General features: G+C 50.9%; 1 protein-coding gene across 1 annotated transcript in view; it reads left to right on the forward strand.

Moving 5' to 3' along the window:
• The window catches only part of LOC144805712 (NACHT, LRR and PYD domains-containing protein 12-like), an 878,524-nt gene that overhangs the window by 795,845 nt on the left and 59,626 nt on the right, over positions 1-23,053 (forward strand). Inside the window, exon 13 of the mRNA XM_078672213.1 lies at positions 3,321-3,494. Within this exon, the coding sequence (XP_078528339.1) occupies positions 3,321-3,494 (174 nt within the window). The remainder of the gene's footprint in view (positions 1-3,320; positions 3,495-23,053) is intronic.

Raw genomic sequence — 23,053 nt, forward strand, 5'->3', positions numbered from 1 at the left:
AGCCTTCCGGGATGGCGATGGTGATGTCTGGGGCTGAGGAGGCGTTCATCCATGTTTCTGTTAGGAAGGCGACGTCCGGAGAGATGGTGTCTAGTAGATTCCAAAGGTCGATGGCGTGGATACATTTTAGGTGATTGGTGTCAGATCTCTGTTTGGTGTTCATGGATGTGGAGTTGGTCTTGGTGCCGTCATACTTGCAGGAGTGGCATTTGAAGGGTCCATGGGTGTGTCCTAATCCCTTGTAAATATTGCCGGTGCCAGCTGGCACAATGTACATCCTGTGATTCTGATTCTGATGTGTTCTGATAATACAAAGGCTATTTTTATATAACCTTGTGTGGAGTTCCTTTTGTGGGGGGCCTGGGATGTTGTTGCTGGTGGGTACGTGCGCAAATGCTTTACACATCGCCTCCGGGATAAGCCTGACTGCTTGTGCCAAGCTACCAAGGGGGTGAGCAGGGGTTATCTTGGCAGGTGACTTCCTTGCCCTGACTAGAGTGGTGGTTTCTGCCTGGCTTTGGCGCGGGCCTTAGCCAACCAGAAATCCCCATTTCTAACAGAGGTTTGGAAAACATGTTCCCCTAAGATGGTCAACATGTTTCTTCCTTTTCCATGACCCAGCTCTTGTTTCTTAGGCATTCATCAGGACCAATTCTAACAGTTACTCTGTGATAACAACAAAAAACGTAAACTCTGTTGCTGGCCTTTTAAATGTAGGACAGGAGACACGGTCCCACAATCGTATTCTCGGTGAGGTGCACAGGCGTACTATAGCATAAGGAAACAACATATTCCAGCATAATCCACCCGACACATAGGAGGAACATCTAGCGTCGTGTTTAATTGTGCCCTCCACCAATGTACGCACGAGTGCAGTGGAATAAGATATGAGCGTTCTAACCCTCAATGAGTACTGCTCTCTCGCAAGCCTCAGGTCAAACAGACGACGCCTGCTTGTTGTCCCAGAGTTTATAGAGCTGAAGGCGGAGGTCGTTCACCTATCTCACTCTGAAACTCTGGAACTCATTATCCACCAGCCTGAGACTAGATGACATGTTAATGAGCTTCAGAAAACAATTGGAAACTTATCATTATGCCTAAACATCTATCACTCCGGCTAACACAGATAGCGCTGAGAAGCCTGCGTTGGGTCGCCATGCGCTTTACAAGACGAGAATTGAACTGAATTGAGCTCCATTAGGTGTAGCATGTATGTGTTATATGAAACATTGACCCTACAACATACACTTCACGGGCACCCTACGTCACATTAACAACCAACCACATACATATGGGAAATCCTCATTGCACACGCTGTTCAATATGTATACGACTGTTCGGAGAAAGCCAAGTTCTTCAAGATACTCAACGTCTGTTCCAAAATTAATGCCCTTCTACGGACAGCTTTTATCTGTATCAAACCCCGCACCGTCATCATTTTATATTAAGAAATTAAGATGATACGAGTAGAAAAGTGCGAAGTCACTGATGAATTTCTTTTTTTTTTTTTAGTACCAAACATTACGTTGTCACTGACATTTTCACCTAACATCACTTTAACCTTTGTTTTTTTCAGTGAATTACTAATGTTTTTTTATTATTAGAAAAATACTTTTACCATATCTAACTACTACTTAATTTGGAGTTTTATCCAGTGACTTTCTAGGTTTAAAAAAAAAGTAAAATAACATCTTTTTTACAAAACATATTACAGTCAAGGAACCAAGAATAGTCAGTGCTCAGTTAAACAAAATGGAACAGGGTAAAAGGAATGCCGGCTGCTACATGTCTCGTCCTCTTAATATTCATCAGCTCTGTACAGTTACACTCTCACTTAAAATAGATATATTGATGCTTTCTTAACTTTGAGCTCTAGGTCTGCGTGAAGTCTGCAGGAGGCGCCAGAGCGAGTAAAACAATCCCTCGCGTGCACCCCGAGGGGGTGAAACTCCCCACAAGTGTCTGTGTGAAGGCTTCAGAGGAGCACGAGGACTTGTGTTATCACATCTTAACAGGGTGCAGGTGATGTATGGTAGAGTTAGATGAAAGCCTGCCCCATGTCTTACAACTCTATAGTGGGCGAACGCTTGCTTTTTATGCCATGGCCTCTCTGCTGAGACCTCTCGAACGCGTAAAGGGTCAGTGTGAAAAGCTTTAGTGAGTAACTCACCCCTCTACAGAGGCCTTGTCTCTGAGGGAACGCAGGGTTTGAATGGGTTTACAAACAGCCAGCTCTCCACTGATATCTGAACAGATTCAAGGGTCTGTGTAGAAGGTTTAGAGAAAGGCCAGGCCCCGTGGTAGCGCGTGTTAACAGGGTACAGACTGTGTATGGTGGAGTATGAGGAAAGACTCGCTCTTTCTTACACAACTCCACACAGAGGGAATACTTCAGTTTTATGACAACATGGCCTCTCTGCTGAGATCTTTCTACGGGGTAGAGGCTGGTTGGAAAAGGCTTCAGTCAGAAACTCACCCCTCTATAAAGACCTTTACTCTGAGTGAAGAGGGTGAAGGATTGATTGACAGAGAGCAGCCTCTCCGGTAACACCTCTCAATCAACCAATCAATCAATCAATCAATCAATCAATCGATAAATCCATCTGGATTTATAACGCGCGGCCAATCACCCAATGGAGATCCAGGCGGAGCTGAGAATGAAGCGGGAAGCAGGAGGGGGGAGAGCACCAGAGGGGGGGGAGAATAGGAAATCTGAGAGATTGAGAGAAAGCCAGGAATCACTTGCACTACTCTGGTGTGCTTCAAGTACAATAAAAAAGCACTGACAAAGCCAATAGGTCTGGCCTTGGCAGGCTGTTCGGATGTTAATTCGCTTTTTATGACAGGTATAGGTCATTACAAATTTAAAAATGTAAATCATTACTGATGTGGTATTTTACCAATGTTGGTTTTAAAAACAAGCCTTTCATTTATGCTCTGGATTTTATTATTATTGTTATTGATGAAGGAGATGAGAATACATGTTTATCTAACCGACATTACAAGCAGTGTATTAATAGGCAGGTCGCCGCAACAACTACCAAAGTTGTGAGTTCACTATTCACACCGCAGCAGAGGGTCTCCAGCATAAAACACGCATTAATATATTTATAAATATGTCCATTTAGCTCCGCCTCTGCCAGTCTGAGACCCCCCATGAGATTCCTATATACATGGGTCATGGTCGGATGTGTAAGGTGGGGGTGCGTCACTAGAGGGGAGTAAGTCAAGGACGGGAAGGAAATGAAGATAAAACTGAAGCTGTGACGCTCCTGCCTGTGCTCTGCTTTACTCCTCTCCGTGTCTCTTCTGTCCTGCAGGTTGGATCGCTGCTCCCTCAACGGTTCATGCTGCGAAGACCTCGCCTCTGCCCTGGAAACAAACTCATCTCTCACAGAGCTCGACCTGAGCTGCAATGAAGAGCTGCGAGACACTGGAGTGAAGAAGTTGTGTGAAGGCCTAAAACATCCAAACTGCAAACTACAGACACTGAGGTACAGAGCTGAGCAGTTCTTATCACGTCATTGATTTCTAAATATACATCGTAGGTGGGGCTCACACGTATATTTTAAAAATGCCTTAAAATGTTTTCATGATCGCCTCTTTTCTGTTAATGTTGTGAGAAAGACACCCATTAATAACATTTGTGAATTAAGTCAGGTTTGTGAAGTGGGGGTACCCGATCCTCAATCCATGGTCATGAAAGAAGCCCCTGTCATGGTGCCGAGGGGCACTTTCAAAGCCTGTTTCTCAGGTATTTGGTATAAAATGGAATAGATCTTAACTAGAGGGCGCCTACCCGACCAGTCTCCCTGCTGTTACGAGACCGACTGCTGGATACAAGGCCGAGGAATGTCAGTGAGACACAGGGGGCTCCGAGGCCCTCTTCAATCTCTGCGGGGGGCTCCGAGGCCCTCTTCATTCTCTGCGGGGGGCTCCGAGTCCCTCTTCATTCTCTGAAGGGGGGGGGGGCTCTGAGGCGCTCTTCATTCTCTGCGGTGGGGGCTCCGAGGCCCTCTTCAATCTCTGCTGGGGGCTCCGAGGCCCTCTTCAATCTTTGTGGGGGGCTCCGAGGCCCTCTTCATTCTCTGTGGGGGGGCTCTGAGGCCCTCTTCATTCTCTGCGAGGGGGGCTCCGAGGCACTCTTCATTCTCTGAAGGGGGGGCTCCGAGGCTCTCTTCATTCTCTGCGGGGGGCTCAGAGGCCTCTTCATTCTCTGCAGGGGGGGCTCTGAGGCCCAAATCATTCTCTGCGAGGGGGGCTCCAAGGCTCTTTTCATTCTCTGAAGGGGGGGGCTTTGAGGCCTCTTCATTCTCTACGGGGGGCTTCGAGGCCTCTTCATTCTCTGTGGGGTGCTCCGAGGTCCTCTTCATTCTCTGGGGGGGGCTCCGAGGCCCTCTTCATTCTCTCTGGGGGGCTCCAAGGCACACTTCATTCTCTGGGGGGGGCTCCGAGGCCCTCTTCATTCTCTGGGGGGGCTCGGTGGCCCTCTTCATTCTCTCGGGGGGCTCCGAGGCCCTTTTCATTCTCTTGGGGGGGCTCTGAGGTGCTCTTTATTCTCTTTGGGGGCTCCAAGGCCCTCTTCATTCTCTGCTGGGGGGCTCTGAGGCGCTCTTCATTCTCTGCGGTGGGGGCTCCGAGGCCCTCTTCATTCTCTGCGGGGGGCTCCGAGGCCCTCTTCATTCTCTGTGGGGGGGCTCTGAGGCCCTCTTCATTCTCTGCGAGGGGGCTCCAAGGCTCTTTTCATTCTCTGAAGGGGGGGCTCCGAGGCTCTCTTCATTTTCTGTGGGGGGCTCCGAGGCCCTCTTCATTCTCTGCAGGGGGCTCCGTGGCCCTCTTCATTCTCTGGGGGGGGCTCCGAGGCCCTCTTCATTCTCTGCAGGGGGCTCCGTGGCCCTCTTCATTCTCTGCAGGGGGCTCCGAGGCACACTTCATTCTCTGGGGGGGGCTCCGAGGCCCTCTTCATTCTCAGCAGGGGGGCTCCGAGGCCCTCTTCATTCTCTGGGGGGGGGCTCTGAAGCCCTCTTCATTCTCTGGGGGGGGGCTCCGTGGCCCTCTTCATTCTCTGCGGGGGGCTCGGTGACCCTCTTCATTCTTTGGGGGGGCTCGGTGGCCCTCTTCATTCTCTCGGGGGGCTCCGAGGCCCTTTTCATTCCCTGCGGGGGGCTCTGAGGCCCTCTTCATTCTCTGCGGGGGGGCTCTGAGGCCCTCTTCATTCTCTGCTGTGGCTCCGAGTCCCTCTTCATTCTCTGTGGGGGGCTCTGAGGCCCTCTTCATTCTCTGCGGGGGGCTCTGAGGGCCTCTTCATTCTCTGTGGGGGGCTCCGAGGCCCTCTTCATTCTCTGCGGGGGGTTCTGAGGCCCTCTTCATTCTCTGCGGGGGGCTCCGAGGCCCTCTTTATCCTCTGCGGGGGGGGCTCGAAGGCCCTCTTCATTCTCTGTGGGGGGCTCCGAGGCCCTCTTTATCCTCTGCGGGGGGGCTCGAAGGCCCTCTTCATTCTCTGTGGGGGGCTCCGAGGCCCTCTTCATTCTCAAAGGGGGGCTCCGAGGCCCTCTTCATCCTCTGCAGGGGGCTCCGATGCCCTCTTCATTCACTGGGGGGGCTCCGAGGCCCTCTTCATCCTCTGCGGGGGGGCTCCGAGGCCCTGTGCATTCTCTGCGGGGGGCTCTCAGGCCCCCTTCATTCTCTGCTGGGGGGCTCTGAGGCGCTCTTTATTCTCTTTGGGGGCTCCGAGGCCCTCTTCATTCTCTGTGGGGAGCTCTGAGGCCCTCTTCATTCTCTGTGGGGGGCTCTGAGGCCCCTTCATTCTCTGCAGGGGGGGCTCTGAGGCCCTCTTCATTCTCTGCAAAGGGGCTCTGAGGCCCTCTTCATTCTCTGAAGGGGGGGGCTCCGAGGCTCTCTTCATTCTCTGTGGGGGGCTCTGAGGCCCTCTTCATTCTCTGCGGGGGGCTCTGAGGGCCTCTTCATTCTCTGTGGGGGGCTCCGAGGCCCTCTTCATTCTCTGCGGGGGGCTCTTAGGCCCTCTTCATTCTCTGCGGGGGGCTCTCAGGCCCCCTTCATTCTCTGTGGGGGGCTCCGAGGCCCTCTTCATTCTCTGCGGGGGGCTCCGAGGCCCTCTTCATTCTCTGCAGAGGGCTCCAATGCCCTCTTCATTCTCTGTGGGGGGGCTCTGAGGCCCTCTTCATTCTCTGCTGGGGGGGCTCCGAGGCCCTCTTCATTCTCTGCAGGGGGTGCTCCGAGGCCCTCTTCATTCTCTGCGGGGACTCTGAGGTGCTTTACATTCTCTGCGGGGGCTCCGAGGCTCTCTTAATTCTCTGCGGGGGTTCCGAGGCCCTCTTCATTCTCTCCGGGGGGGCTCCGAAGCCCTCTTCATTCTCTGCGGGGGGCTCCGTGGCCCTCTTTATTCTCTGCTGGGGGGGGGCTCCAAGGCCCTCTTCATTCTCTGGGTGGCTCTGAGGCCCTCTTCATTCTCTGTGGGGGGTTCCGAGGCCCTCTTCATTCTATGGGGGGGCTCCGAGGCCCTCTTCATTCTCTGGGGGGGGCTCCGAGGCGCTCTTCATTCTCTGCGGGGAGGGCTCCGAGGCCCTCTTCATTCTCTGAGGGGGGCTCCGAGGCCCTCTTCATTCTCTGTGGGGGGCTCCGAGGCCCTCTTCATTCTCTGCGGGGGGGGCTCCATGGCCCTCTTCATACTTTACTGGGGCGAGCTCCGAGGCGCTCTTCATTCTTTGCGGGGTTTGCTCTGAGGCCATCTTCATTCTCTGGGGGGGCTCTGAGGGCCTCTTCATTCTCTGCGGGGGGGGCTCCGAGGCCCTCTTGATTCTCTGTGGGGGCTCTGAGGTGCTTTACATTCTCTGCAGGGGGGCTCCGAGGCCCTCTTCATTCTCTGCGGGGGGCTCTGTAGCGCTCTTCATTCTCTGCGGGGGGCTCCGAAGCCTCTTCATTCTCTGCGGGGCGCACTGAGACCCTCTTCATTCTCTGCGGGGCGCACTGAGACCCTCATCATTCTCTGCGGGGGCTCCGTGGCCCTCTTCATTCTCTAAGGGGGGCCTGAGGTGCTCTTACTTCTCTGCGGGGGGCTCCGAGGTGCTCTTCATTCTCTGAGGGGGGCTCCGAGGTGCTCTTCACTCTCTGCGGGGGGCTCTGAGGCCCTCTTCATTCTCTGCAGGGGGCTCTGTGTCCCTCTTCATTCTCTGCGGGGGGCTCCCAGGCTCACTTCATTTTCTGCGTGGGGGCTCCGAGGCCCTCTTCATTCTCTGCGGGGGGCTCCCAGGCTCACTTCATTTTCTGCGTGGGGCCTCCGAGGCCCTCTTCATTCTCTGCGGGGGGCTCCGAGGCCCTCTTCATTCTCTGCGGGGGCTCAAAGGCTCTCTTCATTCTCTGGAGGGGGCTCCGAGACCCTCTTCATTCTCTGTGGGGGGCTCCGAGGCCCTCTTCATTCTCTGCGGGGGGCTCCGAGGTCTCTTCATTCTCTGAGGGGTGCTCCGAGGCCCTCTTCATTCTCTGTGGGGGGCTACGAGGCCCTCTTCATTCTCTGGGGGGGGCTCCGAGGCACTCTTCATTCTCTGCGGGGGGCTCCCAGGTCCTCTTCATTCTCTGCGGGGGGCTCCGAGGCCCTCTTCATTCTCTGTGGGGACAGATCTCTTCAGGTGCAGAGGATCACAGGTGTGTATTTGTTAGGGGGGCACAGAATACGCTTCTGACCACCCCGTGACCCACCTCTCCTAGGAACACTGACGAGCACTGGCGGGAGACCCTTCAGTGGAAGAGTCTTGTATTCTAGGATCGCACACGCGGAGCTCGCACCACTCAACAAAGGGACACCACACAGTAGTTTCTGAGGAACGGTTCTTTTATCGATCAGAATATCTGGATCTTTATGATCCTCAGGTCACGTATTTACAAGCAGAACAAGTGTTCATAGAGTCTCGGTAAGGATAGGGGTAGCAGGACAGTCTCAATGTTCAGGGTCAAATGCAACAGCGTATCCGGCGCACAGCTCTCAATCCCTGAGCCGGGGGATACGGTAAGATCTTGGGTCCAGCCGGACCAGAATATTCTCAGAGCCACCACCCAGTCAGCAGGGCTTGAGCAGGAATGAACAGGAGGTCTTTCGATCTTTGGAGAGCCGCGATCCAATCAGCAGGGCTCAGGTGTTCTCAAGGTTCAAGGGAGCCGCGACCACGTCAGCAGGGCTCGGATGGTTCGGTCAGATGTTCGTCTCTGCCAAGCTTGAGCCGTGACGATGTCAGCAGGGCTCGCCAAGATTTAAAAGTTCAGGTAGCGTTCTTCTTCGATGTTTCCTCGAGCCGCGACCACGTCAGCAGGGCTCTCTTCGTCCAGGATTCAACTGCCTGATAGTTCCAGAGCACCCCTTGCTATAGTCATGTTCCCCTTTGAAGTCCGGAGTCCTCGCAGGTAGGGGTCCTAGCGCCTGGGGGCCGCTTGTCGGGGTTTCCTGCCACCCGGCCCTTTGATCCTTTGAAGTTTGGTCTGGAAGGGATCCCAGACACCCAGCATGCGTGGAGCCAGCCCCCAGGGAGGCCGGAGGGGCGATCAAAACCCATCTCCCGAGAGGAGGTCAGAGGTGTGACTGAAATGACTCCTCCCTATCTTGCTCACGGGGAGTCCTCTACCCCCCAGCCGGGCATGGCGCGTCTAGGGCCTAGGTCTCGCTGGGGCCGGGGTCGGCCATTTTAGGTACAGGGGAAAGGTTACGGGAGGCCTTCGGGTGTGATGGGGTGTGGGGGCGTCCGGCACCGGTAGGATAGATGGCGGGTACGGGGAAGTCTCGTCCTGTCTGTGGGGTCATGGGGGAGTGGGTCAGATAGGGCAGTGACAACCAGGGATCTTGTGTGGTGCATGGGTCAGGGTTGGGACGCTAAGGGTCAGGGAGGCCCACACGACGAGGCCGGGTCTAACAGTATTGCACTCAGTTCTTTTCTTCAGTGCATCTTCTCTCACTCTGCTGTTGGACAGATCTCCTCGGGTGCAGAGGATCACAGGTGTGTATTGCACTCAGTTTGTATCTTCAGTCTTTTCTCTCTGCTGTTGGACAGATCTCCTCAGGTGCAGAGGATCACAGGTGTGTATTGCACTCAGTACTTGTCTTCAGTGCATCTTCTCTCACTCTGCTGTTGGACAGATCTCCTCAGGTGCAGATGATCACAGGTGTGTATTGCACTCAGCTCTTTTCTTCAGTGCATCTTCTCTCACTCTGCTGTTGGACAGATCTCCCCAGGTGCAGAGGATCACAGGTGTGTATTGCACTCAGTTCTTGTCTTCAGTCCATCTTCTCTCTTCTGCTGTTGGACAGATCTCCTCGGGTGCAGAGGATCACAGGTGTGTATTCCACTCAGTTCTAGTCTTCAGTGCATCTTCTCTCAATGCTGTTGGACAGATCTCCTCGGGTGCAGAGGATCACAGGTGTGTATTGCACTAGTCTTCAGTGGATCTTCTCTCTCTGCTGTTGGGCAGATCTCCTCAGGTGCAGAGGATCACAGGTGTGTATTGCACTCAGTTCTTGTCTTCAGTGCATCTTCTCTCACTCTGCTTTTGGACAGATCTCCCCAGGTGCAAAGGATCACAGGTGTGTATTGCACTCAGTTCTTGTCTTCAGTGGATCTTCTCTCACTCTACTGTTGGACAGATCTCCTCGGGTGCAGAGGATCACAGGTGTGTATTACACTCAGTTCTTGTCTTCAGTGCATCTTCTCTCAATGCTGTTGGACAGATCTCCTCGGGTGCAGAGGATCACAGGTGTGTATTGCACTAGTCTTCAGTGGATCTTCTCTCTCTGCTGTTGGACAGATCTCCTCAGGTGCAGAGGATCACAGGTGTGTATTGCACTCAGTTCTAGTCTTCAGTGGATCTTCTCTCTCTGCTGTTGGACAGATCTCCTCGGGTGCAGAGGATCACAGGTGTGCATTGCACTCAGTTCTAGTCTTCAGTGCATCTTCTATCTCTGATGTTGGACTGATCTCCTTGGGTGCAGAGGATCACCGGTGTGTATTGCACTCAGTTCTAGTCTTCAGTGGATCTTCTCTCTCTGCTGTTGGACAGATCTCCTCGGGTGCAGAGGATCACAGGTGTGTATTGCACTCAGTTCCAGTCTTCAGTGCATCTTCTCTCTTCTGCTGTTGGACACATCTCCTCTGGTGCAGAGGATCACAGGTGTGTATTGCACTCAGTTCTTGTCTTCAGTGCATCTTCTCTCTTCTGATGTTGGACAGATCTCCTCGGGTGCAGAGGATCACAGGTGTGTACAGCACTCAGTTCTTGTCTTCAGTGCATCTTCTATCTCTGATGTTGGACAGATCTCCTCGGGTGTAGAGGATCACAGGTGTGTATTCCACCCAGTTCTTGTCTTCAGTGCATCTTCTCTCACTCTGCTGTTGGACAGATCTCCTCAGGCGCAGAGGATCACAGGTGTGTATTGCACTCATTTCTTGTCTTCAGTGCATCTTCTCTCACTCTGCTGTTGGACAGATCTCCTCAGGTGCAGAGGATCACAGGTGTGTATTGCACTCAGTTCTTTTCTTCAGTGCATCTTCTCTCTTCTGCTGTTGGGCAGATCTCCTCAGGTGCAGAGGATCACAGGTGTGTATTGCACTCAGTTCTTTTCTTCAGTGCATCTTCTCTCTTCTGCTGTTGGATAGATCTCAGGTGCAGAGGATCACAGGTGTGTATTGCACTCAGTTCTAGTCTTCAGTGCATCTTCTCTTCTGCTGTTGGACAGATCTCCTCAGGTGCAGAGGATCACAGGTGTGCATTGCACTCAGTTCTTGTCTTCAGTGCTTCTTCTCTCTTCTGCTGTTGGACAGATCTCCTTGGGTGCAGAGGATCACAGGTGTGTATTGCACTAGTCTTCAGTGGATCTTCTCTCTCTGCTGTTGGACAGATCTCCTCAGGTGCAGAGGATCACAGGTGTGTATTGCACTCAGTTCTAGTCTTCAGTGCATCTTCTCTCTTCTGCTGTTGGGCAGATCTCCTCAGGTGCAGAGTATCACAGGTGTGTATTGCACTCAGTTCTAGTCTTCAGTGCATCTTCTCTCTTCTGCTGTTGGACAGATCTCCTCGGGTGCAGAGGATCACAGGTGTGTATTCCACTCAGTTCTAGTCTTCAGTGCATCTTCTCTCAATGCTGTTGGACAGATCTCCTCGGGTGCAGAGGATCACAGGTGTGTATTGCACTAGTCTTCAGTGGATCTTCTCTCTCTGCTGTTGGGCAGATCTCCTCAGGTGCAGAGGATCACAGGTGTGTATTGCACTCAGTTCTTGTCTTCAGTGCATCTTCTCTCACTCTGCTTTTGGACAGATCTCCCCAGGTGCAAAGGATCACAGGTGTGTATTGCACTCAGTTCTTGTCTTCAGTGGATCTTCTCTCACTCTACTGTTGGACAGATCTCCTCGGGTGCAGAGGATCACAGGTGTGTATTACACTCAGTTCTTTTCTTCAGTGCATCTTCTCTCAATGCTGTTGGACAGATCTCCTCGGGTGCAGAGGATCACAGGTGTGTATTGCACTAGTCTTCAGTGGATCTTCTCTCTCTGCTGTTGGACAGATCTCCTCAGGTGCAGAGGATCACAGGTGTGTATTGCACTCAGTTCTAGTCTTCAGTGGATCTTCTCTCTCTGCTGTTGGACAGATCTCCTCGGGTGCAGAGGATCACAGGTGTGCATTGCACTCAGTTCTAGTCTTCAGTGCATCTTCTATCTCTGATGTTGGACTGATCTCCTTGGGTGCAGAGGATCACCGGTGTGTATTGCACTCAGTTCTAGTCTTCAGTGGATCTTCTCTCTCTGCTGTTGGACAGATCTCCTCGGGTGCAGAGGATCACAGGTGTGTATTGCACTCAGTTCCAGTCTTCAGTGCATCTTCTCTCTTCTGCTGTTGGACACATCTCCTCTGGTGCAGAGGATCACAGGTGTGTATTGCACTCAGTTCTTGTCTTCAGTGCATCTTCTCTCTTCTGATGTTGGACAGATCTCCTCGGGTGCAGAGGATCACAGGTGTGTACAGCACTCAGTTCTTGTCTTCAGTGCATCTTCTATCTCTGATGTTGGACAGATCTCCTCGGGTGTAGAGGATCACAGGTGTGTATTCCACCCAGTTCTTGTCTTCAGTGCATCTTCTCTCACTCTGCTGTTGGACAGATCTCCTCAGGCGCAGAGGATCACAGGTGTGTATTGCACTCATTTCTTGTCTTCAGTGCATCTTCTCTCACTCTGCTGTTGGACAGATCTCCTCAGGTGCAGAGGATCACAGGTGTGTATTGCACTCAGTTCTTTTCTTCAGTGCATCTTCTCTCTTCTGCTGTTGGGCAGATCTCCTCAGGTGCAGAGGATCACAGGTGTGTATTGCACTCAGTTCTTTTCTTCAGTGCATCTTCTCTCTTCTGCTGTTGGATAGATCTCAGGTGCAGAGGATCACAGGTGTGTATTGCACTCAGTTCTAGTCTTCAGTGCATCTTCTCTTCTGCTGTTGGACAGATCTCCTCAGGTGCAGAGGATCACAGGTGTGCATTGCACTCAGTTCTTGTCTTCAGTGCTTCTTCTCTCTTCTGCTGTTGGACAGATCTCCTTGGGTGCAGAGGATCACAGGTGTGTATTGCACTAGTCTTCAGTGGATCTTCTCTCTCTGCTGTTGGACAGATCTCCTCAGGTGCAGAGGATCACAGGTGTGTATTGCACTCAGTTCTAGTCTTCAGTGCATCTTCTCTCTTCTGCTGTTGGGCAGATCTCCTCAGGTGCAGAGTATCACAGGTGTGTATTGCACTCAGTTCTAGTCTTCAGTGCATCTTCTCTCTTCTGCTGTTGGACAGATCTCCTCAGGTGTAGAGGATCACAGGTGTGTATTGCACTCAGTTCTTGTCTTCAGTGGATCTTCTCTCACTCTACTGTTGGACAGATCTCCTCGGGTGCAGAGGATCACAGGTGTGTATTACACTCAGTTCTTGTCTTCAGTGCATCTTCTCTCAATGCTGTTGGACAGATCTCCTCGGGTGCAGAGGATCACAGGTGTGTATTGCACTAGTCTTCAGTGGATCTTCTCTCTCTGCTGTTGGGCAGATCTCCTCAGGTGCAGAGGATCACAGGTGTGTATTGCACTCAGTTCTAGTCTTCAGTGCATCTTCTCTCTTCTGCTGTTGGGCAGATCTCCTCAGGTGCAGAGTATCACAGGTGTGTATTGCACTCAGTTCTAGTCTTCAGTGCATCTTCTCTCTTCTGCTGTTGGACAGATCTCCTCAGGTGTAGAGGATCACAGGTGTGTATTCCACTCAGTTCTTGTCTTCAGTGCATCTTCTCTCTCTGCTGTTGGACAGATCTCCTCAGGTGTAGAGGATCACAGGTGTGTATTCCACTCAGTTCTTGTCTTCAGTGCATCTTCTCTCACTCTGCTGTTGGACAGATCTCCTCAGGTGCAGAGGATCACAGGTGTGTATTGCACTAGTCTTCAGTGGATCTACTCTCTCTGCTGTTGGACTGATCTCCTCAGGTGCAGAGGATCACAGGTGTGTATTGCACTCAGTTCATAATTTACACTGTGCCACTGGCACGGGCAGAATTTACAGGGGATTATGTACATAGGACAGGGCCACATGGACCACTGTCAGGAATAAGCACTTGGTAGAACTAGCACTTAGAACATATAATACTTGTAGCACCAAATAGCAAATGTAGCACACTACCAGCAACCACTGGTAAAAGGTAAGTACCTCCTACGCAATCCTAACCACCTTAGGAATATGTCACGCAGGGAACCATGAACTCACTAGTATAACCTATAGTTATACTAGATAAAACAACCACCTAAGCATAAACCATATCTAGAGGTATCAGAACACAGGGTGCACAAAACATACTACACACAGTACATTTCCTAGCACCCTAAGAAGCACATAAATCATAATAGCGCATAAATCACATTAGGGTCCATGTTCCACCACTGCACCTAAACGAAGCAGCTGCCCACTACTTGCTGGACAGCTGAGATACAAGAACAGGGCCTCAAAAGCTGCAGCTGGCACTAAGTGCTGCACAGCTGGGGAAGGCAAAAGTAGGGGCGAAGGAGTGCGACTCACTCCTGAGTCCAAAGTACATGTCCCTAGAAAGAAAACCTAAACGGTGCAGCTGCCCACTACTTGCTGGGCTGCTGTGAAGCAAACTGTGACCGGGGCCCTCACTGGCCCTTGGGACAGAACTGTTCCACAGGTTTGGAAGCCTCTAGGCTCTAAAAACACATAGGGGCCCTTGGGCAAAACTGCGCCAACTGTTGCAGCCCAGTGGGCTCGAAAGAAATGAACAACTGTGTCCCCTGGAGCCTCTCAGGCTCTACATACAAAAATGACTGTGGGACAACGTGGGAGCGAAAACAAATGCCCCCGTGTGCGTGGAGCCTCGTGGGCTCTAGAAATATACTGCCCCCTTTGAGCCTCGTGGGCTTGAGAAACAATGCTGCCCGCTGGGGGGGGGGGGAGCGGCCCGCTGCAACCTGGGGACGCTCTACCCTCTTAGACACCCCGAAATTAAGCTGGCACCACTGGGGGGGTCGGGCACCGGCAATGTGCCCCGATGCCCAAAGGCACACAGGGGCCATCGGTGGAGCCTTCGCGGCTCTAAAACTATGGGGGCCGAACGTTGGAGCGGCCCACTACCAGACGGGGCCGCTCTGACCTGGCACCTTGCTCCCTCCAGAGCGGCAGCGCTTCTCTCTTCCTTGGTGGCGGCCCCGGGGCTCTCCATAACTCACCGGAGCCCCGGGCCGCAAGAGGCCATCTCTCGGCAGGCTGCTTCTTCCTCCGGCCAGAGCGGGACCCTTAGCCAATCCCAGCTCGGCGGCGGGTTGGACTTCCCTCCAAAAACGGAAGTCCCACCCCGCGTCAGGCACTACGGCAGGATTCGATGTAAAACACCGAATGCGCCTCTTGTGGACCGTTTCATCGAAAAGATCATACCGAAATGGATCTACAATGGACAATCATTGACGCAATAAAAGTCCCACCAAGGGGCGAAGATCTCAACAGACTCATGAACAAGGAAGAGCTCAAATGGATACTTAAGACTAAAAGCAACCACAATGGTCTCGACCGTCTCGAAGATTGGACTTCTTTGCTATGACCATGCAATTTCTTCTGGATTAATTGACTATGACACTGCTACACCATCATAGTCCTGTATAACTCTATATGTATGTAATTTAATTGTTTTATTGGTAGTGGTTGGATGACTCACTCATTTGTTGGACTTATTCATGCCTTAAACAACACCTTCCAAAATGGCCACCTCATTAGTTTACCTCTTCCTATGCAGAAGCATGAGACCTTCACTTCACACCCTTCTAAAATGGCTGACTCATTAGCTCACTTCTCCTAGCCTAAAAGCTAGTGACCTTCACCCGGTCACATGGTCACTGTCACATGATCGGCCCAAACTTAATGGAGTTTCAGTTCCAAGCCGCGTACAGTCACTCTGAGCATCGTCTCGACTGTCGGCTTGGACCCCATTCTAGGACCACTGCTCATCAACCACACGGTAAGAGTACTGGTTGTTTCCATCTGCCCTAAAAATAAATATATAAATTATGACGGCCGTACCGGCTCCTCATTCCCCCTTGTTTCTCTCTCCTTAGGCTAAATTCTGCCACCTTAACAAGAGTTTACAGATTCTAAGGTAAGCGGCACATAGGACACCAAAACGCATGCCTCAGTACGGTCCCATTCCATTCCATTCCCTAACTCTAATTCCCCCTCCCCAGCTACTGGATTCTAATCGCAAACCTGCATTGAGAACGCAGCGCGCCGTTGTATGACGGTAAGGACACCACCAGCCACTGCTGCTTGCACGATGTTCCATGTAGCGTCTTAATCACTATGGGGCATATTTACAATAAGTGTTGCATCCCTGCATATCAGCAGGGATGCGCCACTTATTGTGCGCCACGCCTCCGCCACCATGGATGCGCCGCATTTACTATGCGGGGCACCATGGGGCAAAAACGGCACAGATGCGTCACGCAACTGTGCCGAAAAGTGACGTATTGCTGGAGTTGCATCGCAAGCGCGACGCAGCTTCAACAATGCTCTAGGGTGCCCTATCTTGTTAATGCTGCGTCAATCCTTATGCCTGCTTCAAGCAGGCGCAGGGTTTTGACGCAGCATGGGCCCCAAAGTGACTGAGTGAAATCTTGTAGATTTCACTCAGCCACTTTTAGGAGGTGTTCCTGCTCCGGAACACCCCCCCTGCTTTACAACGTGACGCATCTCCCAGATGCGTCACGTTGTAAATACCCCGCACCATGGCGCATCTTTTGCGCCGCTGTTATGTCACAAAAGTGACGCAACGGCGGCGTAAAAGAGGAGCAAGGGGCTTGTAAATCTGCCCCTATATGCCTCTTTCACTTGCAGAATAAATGCTTTTTTTAAAACTTAACCGGCTATCTCCACGTACGACTATTGTTACTCCGGCATTTTCGTAGGTAAGCGCCATGATCCGCCTTGTTGCACCGCACTCCTTGATACTTTTAGGCATTGTTAATTTCACCCGCGCCCGCACTTTTTAGATTTTTCACGGTTCTTTGGCCATGTATAATTCCTAAGGTACTGGCCTTGGCTACGATTTATCGCATCATAGCAGCGCAGGTCCGGTAGTACCAGCGGGCATTCTTCTCAGGTGCATGCCATGTGTGAATCTATTTAAACGGGCCTTCCCACACCAGCTGAAATTTCCCTCATACCATATCGTTCCTCCACGGAGAAATTCGTCCAACCCTCTTGTAATGTAACTTATTCCACATGTATTGTAAATAATGTTGATATTAGGGCACCCTGTCACATGGATCGGTATTATGATACTCACTGGTCACACATGGTATGGTATGGTATGGTAAAAAGTTTTGTACCGCGCTCGACCACCGTACGGTTTCATGGCGCTCGTGAAATAATGCGGGGAGGCTGGGACATATGTTATTTACTCAGAAGCAGACTGAAAAATATACGTTTTTAGCAGCTTACGAAAACAACCATAGGTAGAACAATGCCGAATGGCCGGTGGAAAAGCATTCCAGGTTTTGGGGGCGCAGAAAGAAAAACAAGAACCACCATGTTTTTTCCGTTTAGTTTTTGGGATGACTAGCAGATTGTGTCCGGAGGAACGAAGATTTCTGGAAGGGACGTAGCATTTCAATTTAGAAGTGATAAAGATAGGAGCAAGATCGGATAGGGCTTTAAAGATTGTACAGCCCAGTTTGAAAATGCAACGCTTAGCTACAGGGAGCCAATGAAGGCTCCGTAGTAGAGGTGAGACATGTTGATGGCGGGGTTGGTGAAAAATCAGGCGAGCGGCCTGGTTTTGCACGAGTTGCAGTTTGTGAAGGAGGTATGCAGGAATGCCGGCATACAAGGCATTGGCGTAGTCAAGTCTTGACGTGACCAGGGCCATGATGACGAGGATCAGTGCGTCTCTGGTAAGAAATCTACAGATTTTTCGTATCCTGCGTAGTTGGAAAAAGCAGGATGACGTCACCGCACTGATCTGGGGACCCATGGATAGGTCGTTAGAAATGACCACGCCAAGGCTCTTCACAGATTTGACAGGACAATGAGGGAGCCCTAATGAGGGGGGCCAAAAACTGTCATTCCAGGGATTAGCTGCGCCACCCACCAAAAGAAGCTCAGTCTTAGTGGGATTCAATTTGAGTTGACTATGGTACATCCACTCGGAGATCTCGAGCAAGGTGGACTGAAAGGTGGTACAAGAGGAAAGGGAGGTATCGGTTGGAAAAATTAACTGCAAATCGTCCGCATAATTAAAGATGGTAGCGGCGGACTTACGAAGGGAAAAAATCAGGGGTTGCATATATAAATTAAATAATAAAGGGGATAAAGCGGAGCCCTGGGGGACACCGCAAGATAAAGGGGAGTAGGAAGCCGAGAAAGTGGACAAATGCACAGCCTGCGAGCGGTTATCCAGGAAGGACTTGACCCACTCAAGGGCCATACCCCGGATGCCGGCGTTCCCAACACGGTCAATCAATATTGCGTGATCAACCGTGTTGAAAGCCGCCGACAAATCCAGGAGGACAAGGGCCTGAGGGATGTTATTATCAGCGCCCTTTCTAAGGGTGTCCATAACAGCAACGATAACCGACTCGGTGGAATGAAGGGGACGGAATCCAGCTTGTTGGATATCCAGAAAGGATGAGGTCTCAATTAAAGCACTCAGGCAGCGGGTGACATAGGTCTCTAAGATTTTCGCCAAATAAGGGAGAAGGGAAATGGGTCTATAATTGCTCAGGACCGTTGGATCGGCATTGGTCTTTTTCAGAATTGGAGTCACCACTGCCTGTTTAAAGGAGTCCGGGACCGTCCCTGTCGCCAAAGAATTGTTAAGGAGAGCCAGGGGGGGCTCGGGACAGGCCAGAAAAATGTCCCCAAGAACCTGGAAAGGGCAACAGTCGGTAGGGGAGCCAGAACTCACTTTATGCAGGAGTGACCCAAACTCTGAAAGGGAAATAGGGGGAAAAACATCCAAACTACAAGGGTTTCCAGGGGGTAAGGGAGGGGGGTGAGGGGATGAAGGCGGAGGAATATTGTTCTTAATGTTGATCATTTTTTCAGAAAAAAAAGCATTGAGTGAATCACACAGGAGTTGGAAAGGCTGAGGTGGAAGGGTGACTCGGTCTGGTAATGAAAGCTCATTCACAATGGAAAAAATATCCTTTGTTTTAGAGGCGGACTCCGTACTTTTGTGAGAGAAGTAACTGGTTTTGGCCGATAAGATAGATTTTTTTATAAGTTCTCAGGCAGTCCATAAACTCAATTTTCAGCTGGTGGTCATAGTTACGCCTCCAGCGGCGCTCAGCCTGACGTAAAGCCCGTTTATCTGCTTTCAGTTGGTCCGTGAACCAACGTTGGGCATCATGAGGGCGCCTAGTTTTTATATTTTTTAAAGGGGCGATGGTATTGCAAGCAGAGGATAGCCATTGGTCAAGAAGAAAAGCCTCGTGGGACACCAGGGTCGAAGTCGGAGGGATTGTGGAGGACAGAATGGAATGAAGTTCCACCAGATTAGCTGTCTTCCAATTTCGGGCAGTAAAGTTAGTCAAAGGCGGAGGGAGGTTAGGAGTTACCAAGTTAACAACAAAAGAAATAAAATGTTGGTCGGACCAGGAGCATGGGGTCACCGTAGGGGGGAGGATATCTAAATTGGTTGTCCACACCTGATCCAAGATGTGACCTTTACAGTGGGTAGGGGTGGTAATATGTTGATTATAGTTCAGGCCTGATAGAAGGTCGGAAAATTCCACCGAGAGGTGACTTTCTCGGGGATCAGAGGGCCAATAGTTAAGGTCCCCAATAATCATAACCTTGGCATTGTTGATAGTCAGCTGTGAAATATAATCAGCAAACTGACGAGGGAATGAAGGCATGGAGACAGGAGGACGATAAATAAGGACAACAACAAAAGAAAACCTAGAGGAAATAAATTTGACAGTGAGACATTCAATTCTAGGGATTGCAGTACAGGCTAGAGTAGTGAAAACATACCGAGAACGGATAATGGCAGCCACCCCCCCACCGACTTGGCCTGCTGATCGATTGACCTGCAGGATATAGTACCCAGCAGGGATGGCAGCAAGAATATCGGGGACAGAGTCCTCAGTCAGCCAAGTCTCTGACAGGAGGAGAATATCTACAGAATCATCGTCTAGTAGGTGGAAAATTTCCAACTGGTGTTTCACCAGTGACCGGGTATTAAGATACACCACGGACAGTGGAACAACATCCGGCGGTGGCAAGTAGGAGGGGAGAGATGTCGGCACAGAACAAGGAAGCGAAGTGGCAGGACTGAGGGTAACTGGGGAAACATAAATACCACAATTCAGAGCAGCCTGTTTTGCCTGGGCTGATAAGGAGTAGGAGTAGCGAAACGATAAGAGGTCAGTGGAGGAATAGGAGATAAACTGGGCATTATGAGCGGCCACGGGCCACAATCGGCCGCGGACGGGCGCAGACGGGCTTGACTTATGCGCGACTTCGGCGCGAAGTCGGCGCTCCCGCTGCGCTTCCGCCATGTGACCATGATATACCCTGAGTAGAGTGAGCCGCTAGTCCGCTGACCTGCACGATGGAAGGCAGGGCGGAAGTGGGGAGGAGGGCAGGAAGTGTTGCTCAATGCTGACCCTCCGCACAAACGGCACAATGCCGGCCGGAACGGGGTCTAGAGCAAAAGATATAATACAACAAGCCCGAGCCCAGTGCCCAGCGGAGTGCAACAAACAAATGCAGGTAGGCGTCAGGAGTACAATTTTTTAAAAGCTAGTATTCAGCTAGAAATATTTAAAATATGCTGCAGCGCAATCTCACAGGCGCAGCCTCAGTTACCTGTCTTAATTATGTACATTATGTTTATATAATTTATATACCTCTTTTCTCCCCATTTTTCTTCCCCCTTTTTCCCCCAATTGTCAATCCATGTTTATGTATTGTCTATGTGATATGTTTTTAATTTCTATCTGGGCTTGAAGTAGATAAGGAAATTTAACACAGGCATGAATTTCAATGTCCTGAGGATGATCCCCTCATCTTAGCATAGGGATCGAAACGTCGTTGACACCATATACACTATATGTTTTTGACTATACTATATATGTCACAATAGTGTATTTACGATTTATTAGCCTGCCAAATTTGACCGTACACAGACTTTCTCCCCTTGCCTGACACTCCCCCTTTTTGTATGTCACACTTGTCTATATGTGGTAGTAGGACACAGGCTGTGTCCCACTTGGCTTTGTATAGATAATTGACTACTTTAACTTATGATATATTAAATCCTGTCCGGCTGGAAAAGAATATAGAAATCATTTCATCTATATTTATTTCTCTTTTGTATCCTTCACTGTCTAGGGTCCGCTGTCTTTAGAAATACTGTATGTACCCATGGTCCCTGACCAATCGCTTTATCGGGTTTCCCTTGTGCCTTGTACCAAAGTGGATTAACAGCAGGGCTGGCCTCTGTGGGCTCACGGCAGGCTACAGGCAGCAGAGAAGTCCTTCCAGGTACAGCGAGGCAGTCTAGCAGAGTATGCAGCAGGTCACAGCAGCAGGCAGTCCTCTCAGAGTCCTTCGAGGTACAGCGAGGCAGTCTGCAGAGTATGTAGCAGGTCACAGCAGCAGGCAGTCCTCTGAGAGTGCTTCGAGGTACAGCGAGGTAGTCTAGCAGAGTATGCAGCAGGTCACAGCAGCAGGCAGTCCTCTGAGAGTCCTTCCAGGTACAGCGAGGCAGTCTGCAGAGTATGCAGCAGGTCACAGCAGCAGGCAGTCCGCTGAGAGTGCTTCGAGGTACAGCGAGGCAGTCTGCAGAGTATGCAGCAGGTCACAGCAGCAGGCAGTCCTCTGAGAGTCCTTCCAGGTACAGCGAGGCAGTCTGCAGAGTATGTAGCAGGTCACAGCAGCAGTCAGTCCGCTGAGAGTCCTTCCAGGTACAGCGAGGCAGTCTAGCAGAGTATGCGGCAGGTCACAGCATCAGGCAGTCCTCTGAGACTCCTTCCGCAGGTCCAGAAACGGAGCTGAAGAGTGGGGCTGACGGCCCTATTTTTATACCTGGTTCCCTTCCTCTGGAAGGTGGGAGAAGCTTTTAGAGAGTTTCTTAGAAGTGCATCGAACTTCCTGACTCCCCTGCCCTGGGTCCAAGATGGTTGCAATGACAATGTGGAGGTGATAAGTCATTTGTGTGAAGGAGGAGCACAGCCTGTTCATCTGCAAGTGGGGCTGTCCTAAAGAGAGGTGTCTGTCTATAGAGATAGGTCTGTCCATAGAGAGGAGTCTGTCCATAGAGAGGAGTCTGTCCATAGAGAGGAGTCTGTCCATAGAGAGGAGTCTGTTCTTAGATGGGAGTGTGTTCATAAAAAGGAGTCTGTCCATAGAGCGGAGTCTGTCCATACAGAGAAGTTTGTTGATAGTAAGGGGTCTGTCCATAGTTAGGAGTTTGTCCCTAGAAATGAGACAATTCCATAGAGATGTGTTTATTCTATAGAGAGGAGTCTGTCCGTATTGCCTACGTACAGACAGACCCTTTTTATTGACAGACTACTTCCTATGGTCAGACTCCTCTCTATGGACAGACCTGTCTCTATAGAATAGACTCCGCTCTAAGGAATTGACTCCTCTCTCGACCGACTTCTCCCTACGGACAGATATTTCCTCTATATGAGCATAGTCTACGGACAGAGTCTTCAGTCCTTCCATAGAGAGTGGTTCGTCCATAGAGAGGAGTCTCAACATAGAAAGGGGTCTGTCTGTAGGTGGGAGTCTGTCCATAAAGAGGGTCTGTCTGTAGGTGGGAGTCTGTTCATAGTGAGGAGTCTGTCCGTAGAGGATATTTTATACAGTGATATAAATGCCAACAATATTTGTTCCTGATATTTTTGTACTCACCGTTGTAAGTATAGGATATTTTTGACATCGATATTTATGTCCCAATATTTTATATTTCAATATTCAATTCAATATTTTTGTATCACGATATTTCCAGAGGCGATATCTGGTCAGCGATGGAACTCGAGTGTGTTGCTTGTATTTCATGGACATGGCATACGTCACACAAAGATATTTTTTATCTCTTAGGAGACACCTGTGCATGCCGGGGGGATGGGACACTGTGCAAACTTTCACCAAACGAGCGCGATATCTGTCCGCGGTCACATCCTGCGCCATGTCACAGCTCCTGGGAAATGAAATGAAATACCAGTATTTGTAAAGCGCACTGCTACCTCTGGAGAGGTGTACCGCGCTGGGGGCCCTCGGTAAGATTAAGCGAGCTATTGCCCAGAGTCACACGGTGCTGGGCTGACCTGCAGCCGGCGCCGGGGATCAAACCGTGAACCCCGTGGTCTGGAGTCAGGCACCCTGGCCGTTGCGCCACACCTCTTCCTTGGAGAGCAAGATGTCCTACAGAGGTGCTACTAGTTCATGCTACCGCTCACCGGGCAGCCAGCAATGCCCCCCCACATGAACCAATGCCCCCTGCATCCGCAGCACAGCGCCACCACTGT

Source organism: Lissotriton helveticus, assembly GCF_964261635.1.
Source record: "Lissotriton helveticus chromosome 1_1 unlocalized genomic scaffold, aLisHel1.1 SUPER_1_unloc_2, whole genome shotgun sequence".
NCBI classification, from domain to species: domain Eukaryota; kingdom Metazoa; phylum Chordata; class Amphibia; order Caudata; family Salamandridae; genus Lissotriton; species Lissotriton helveticus.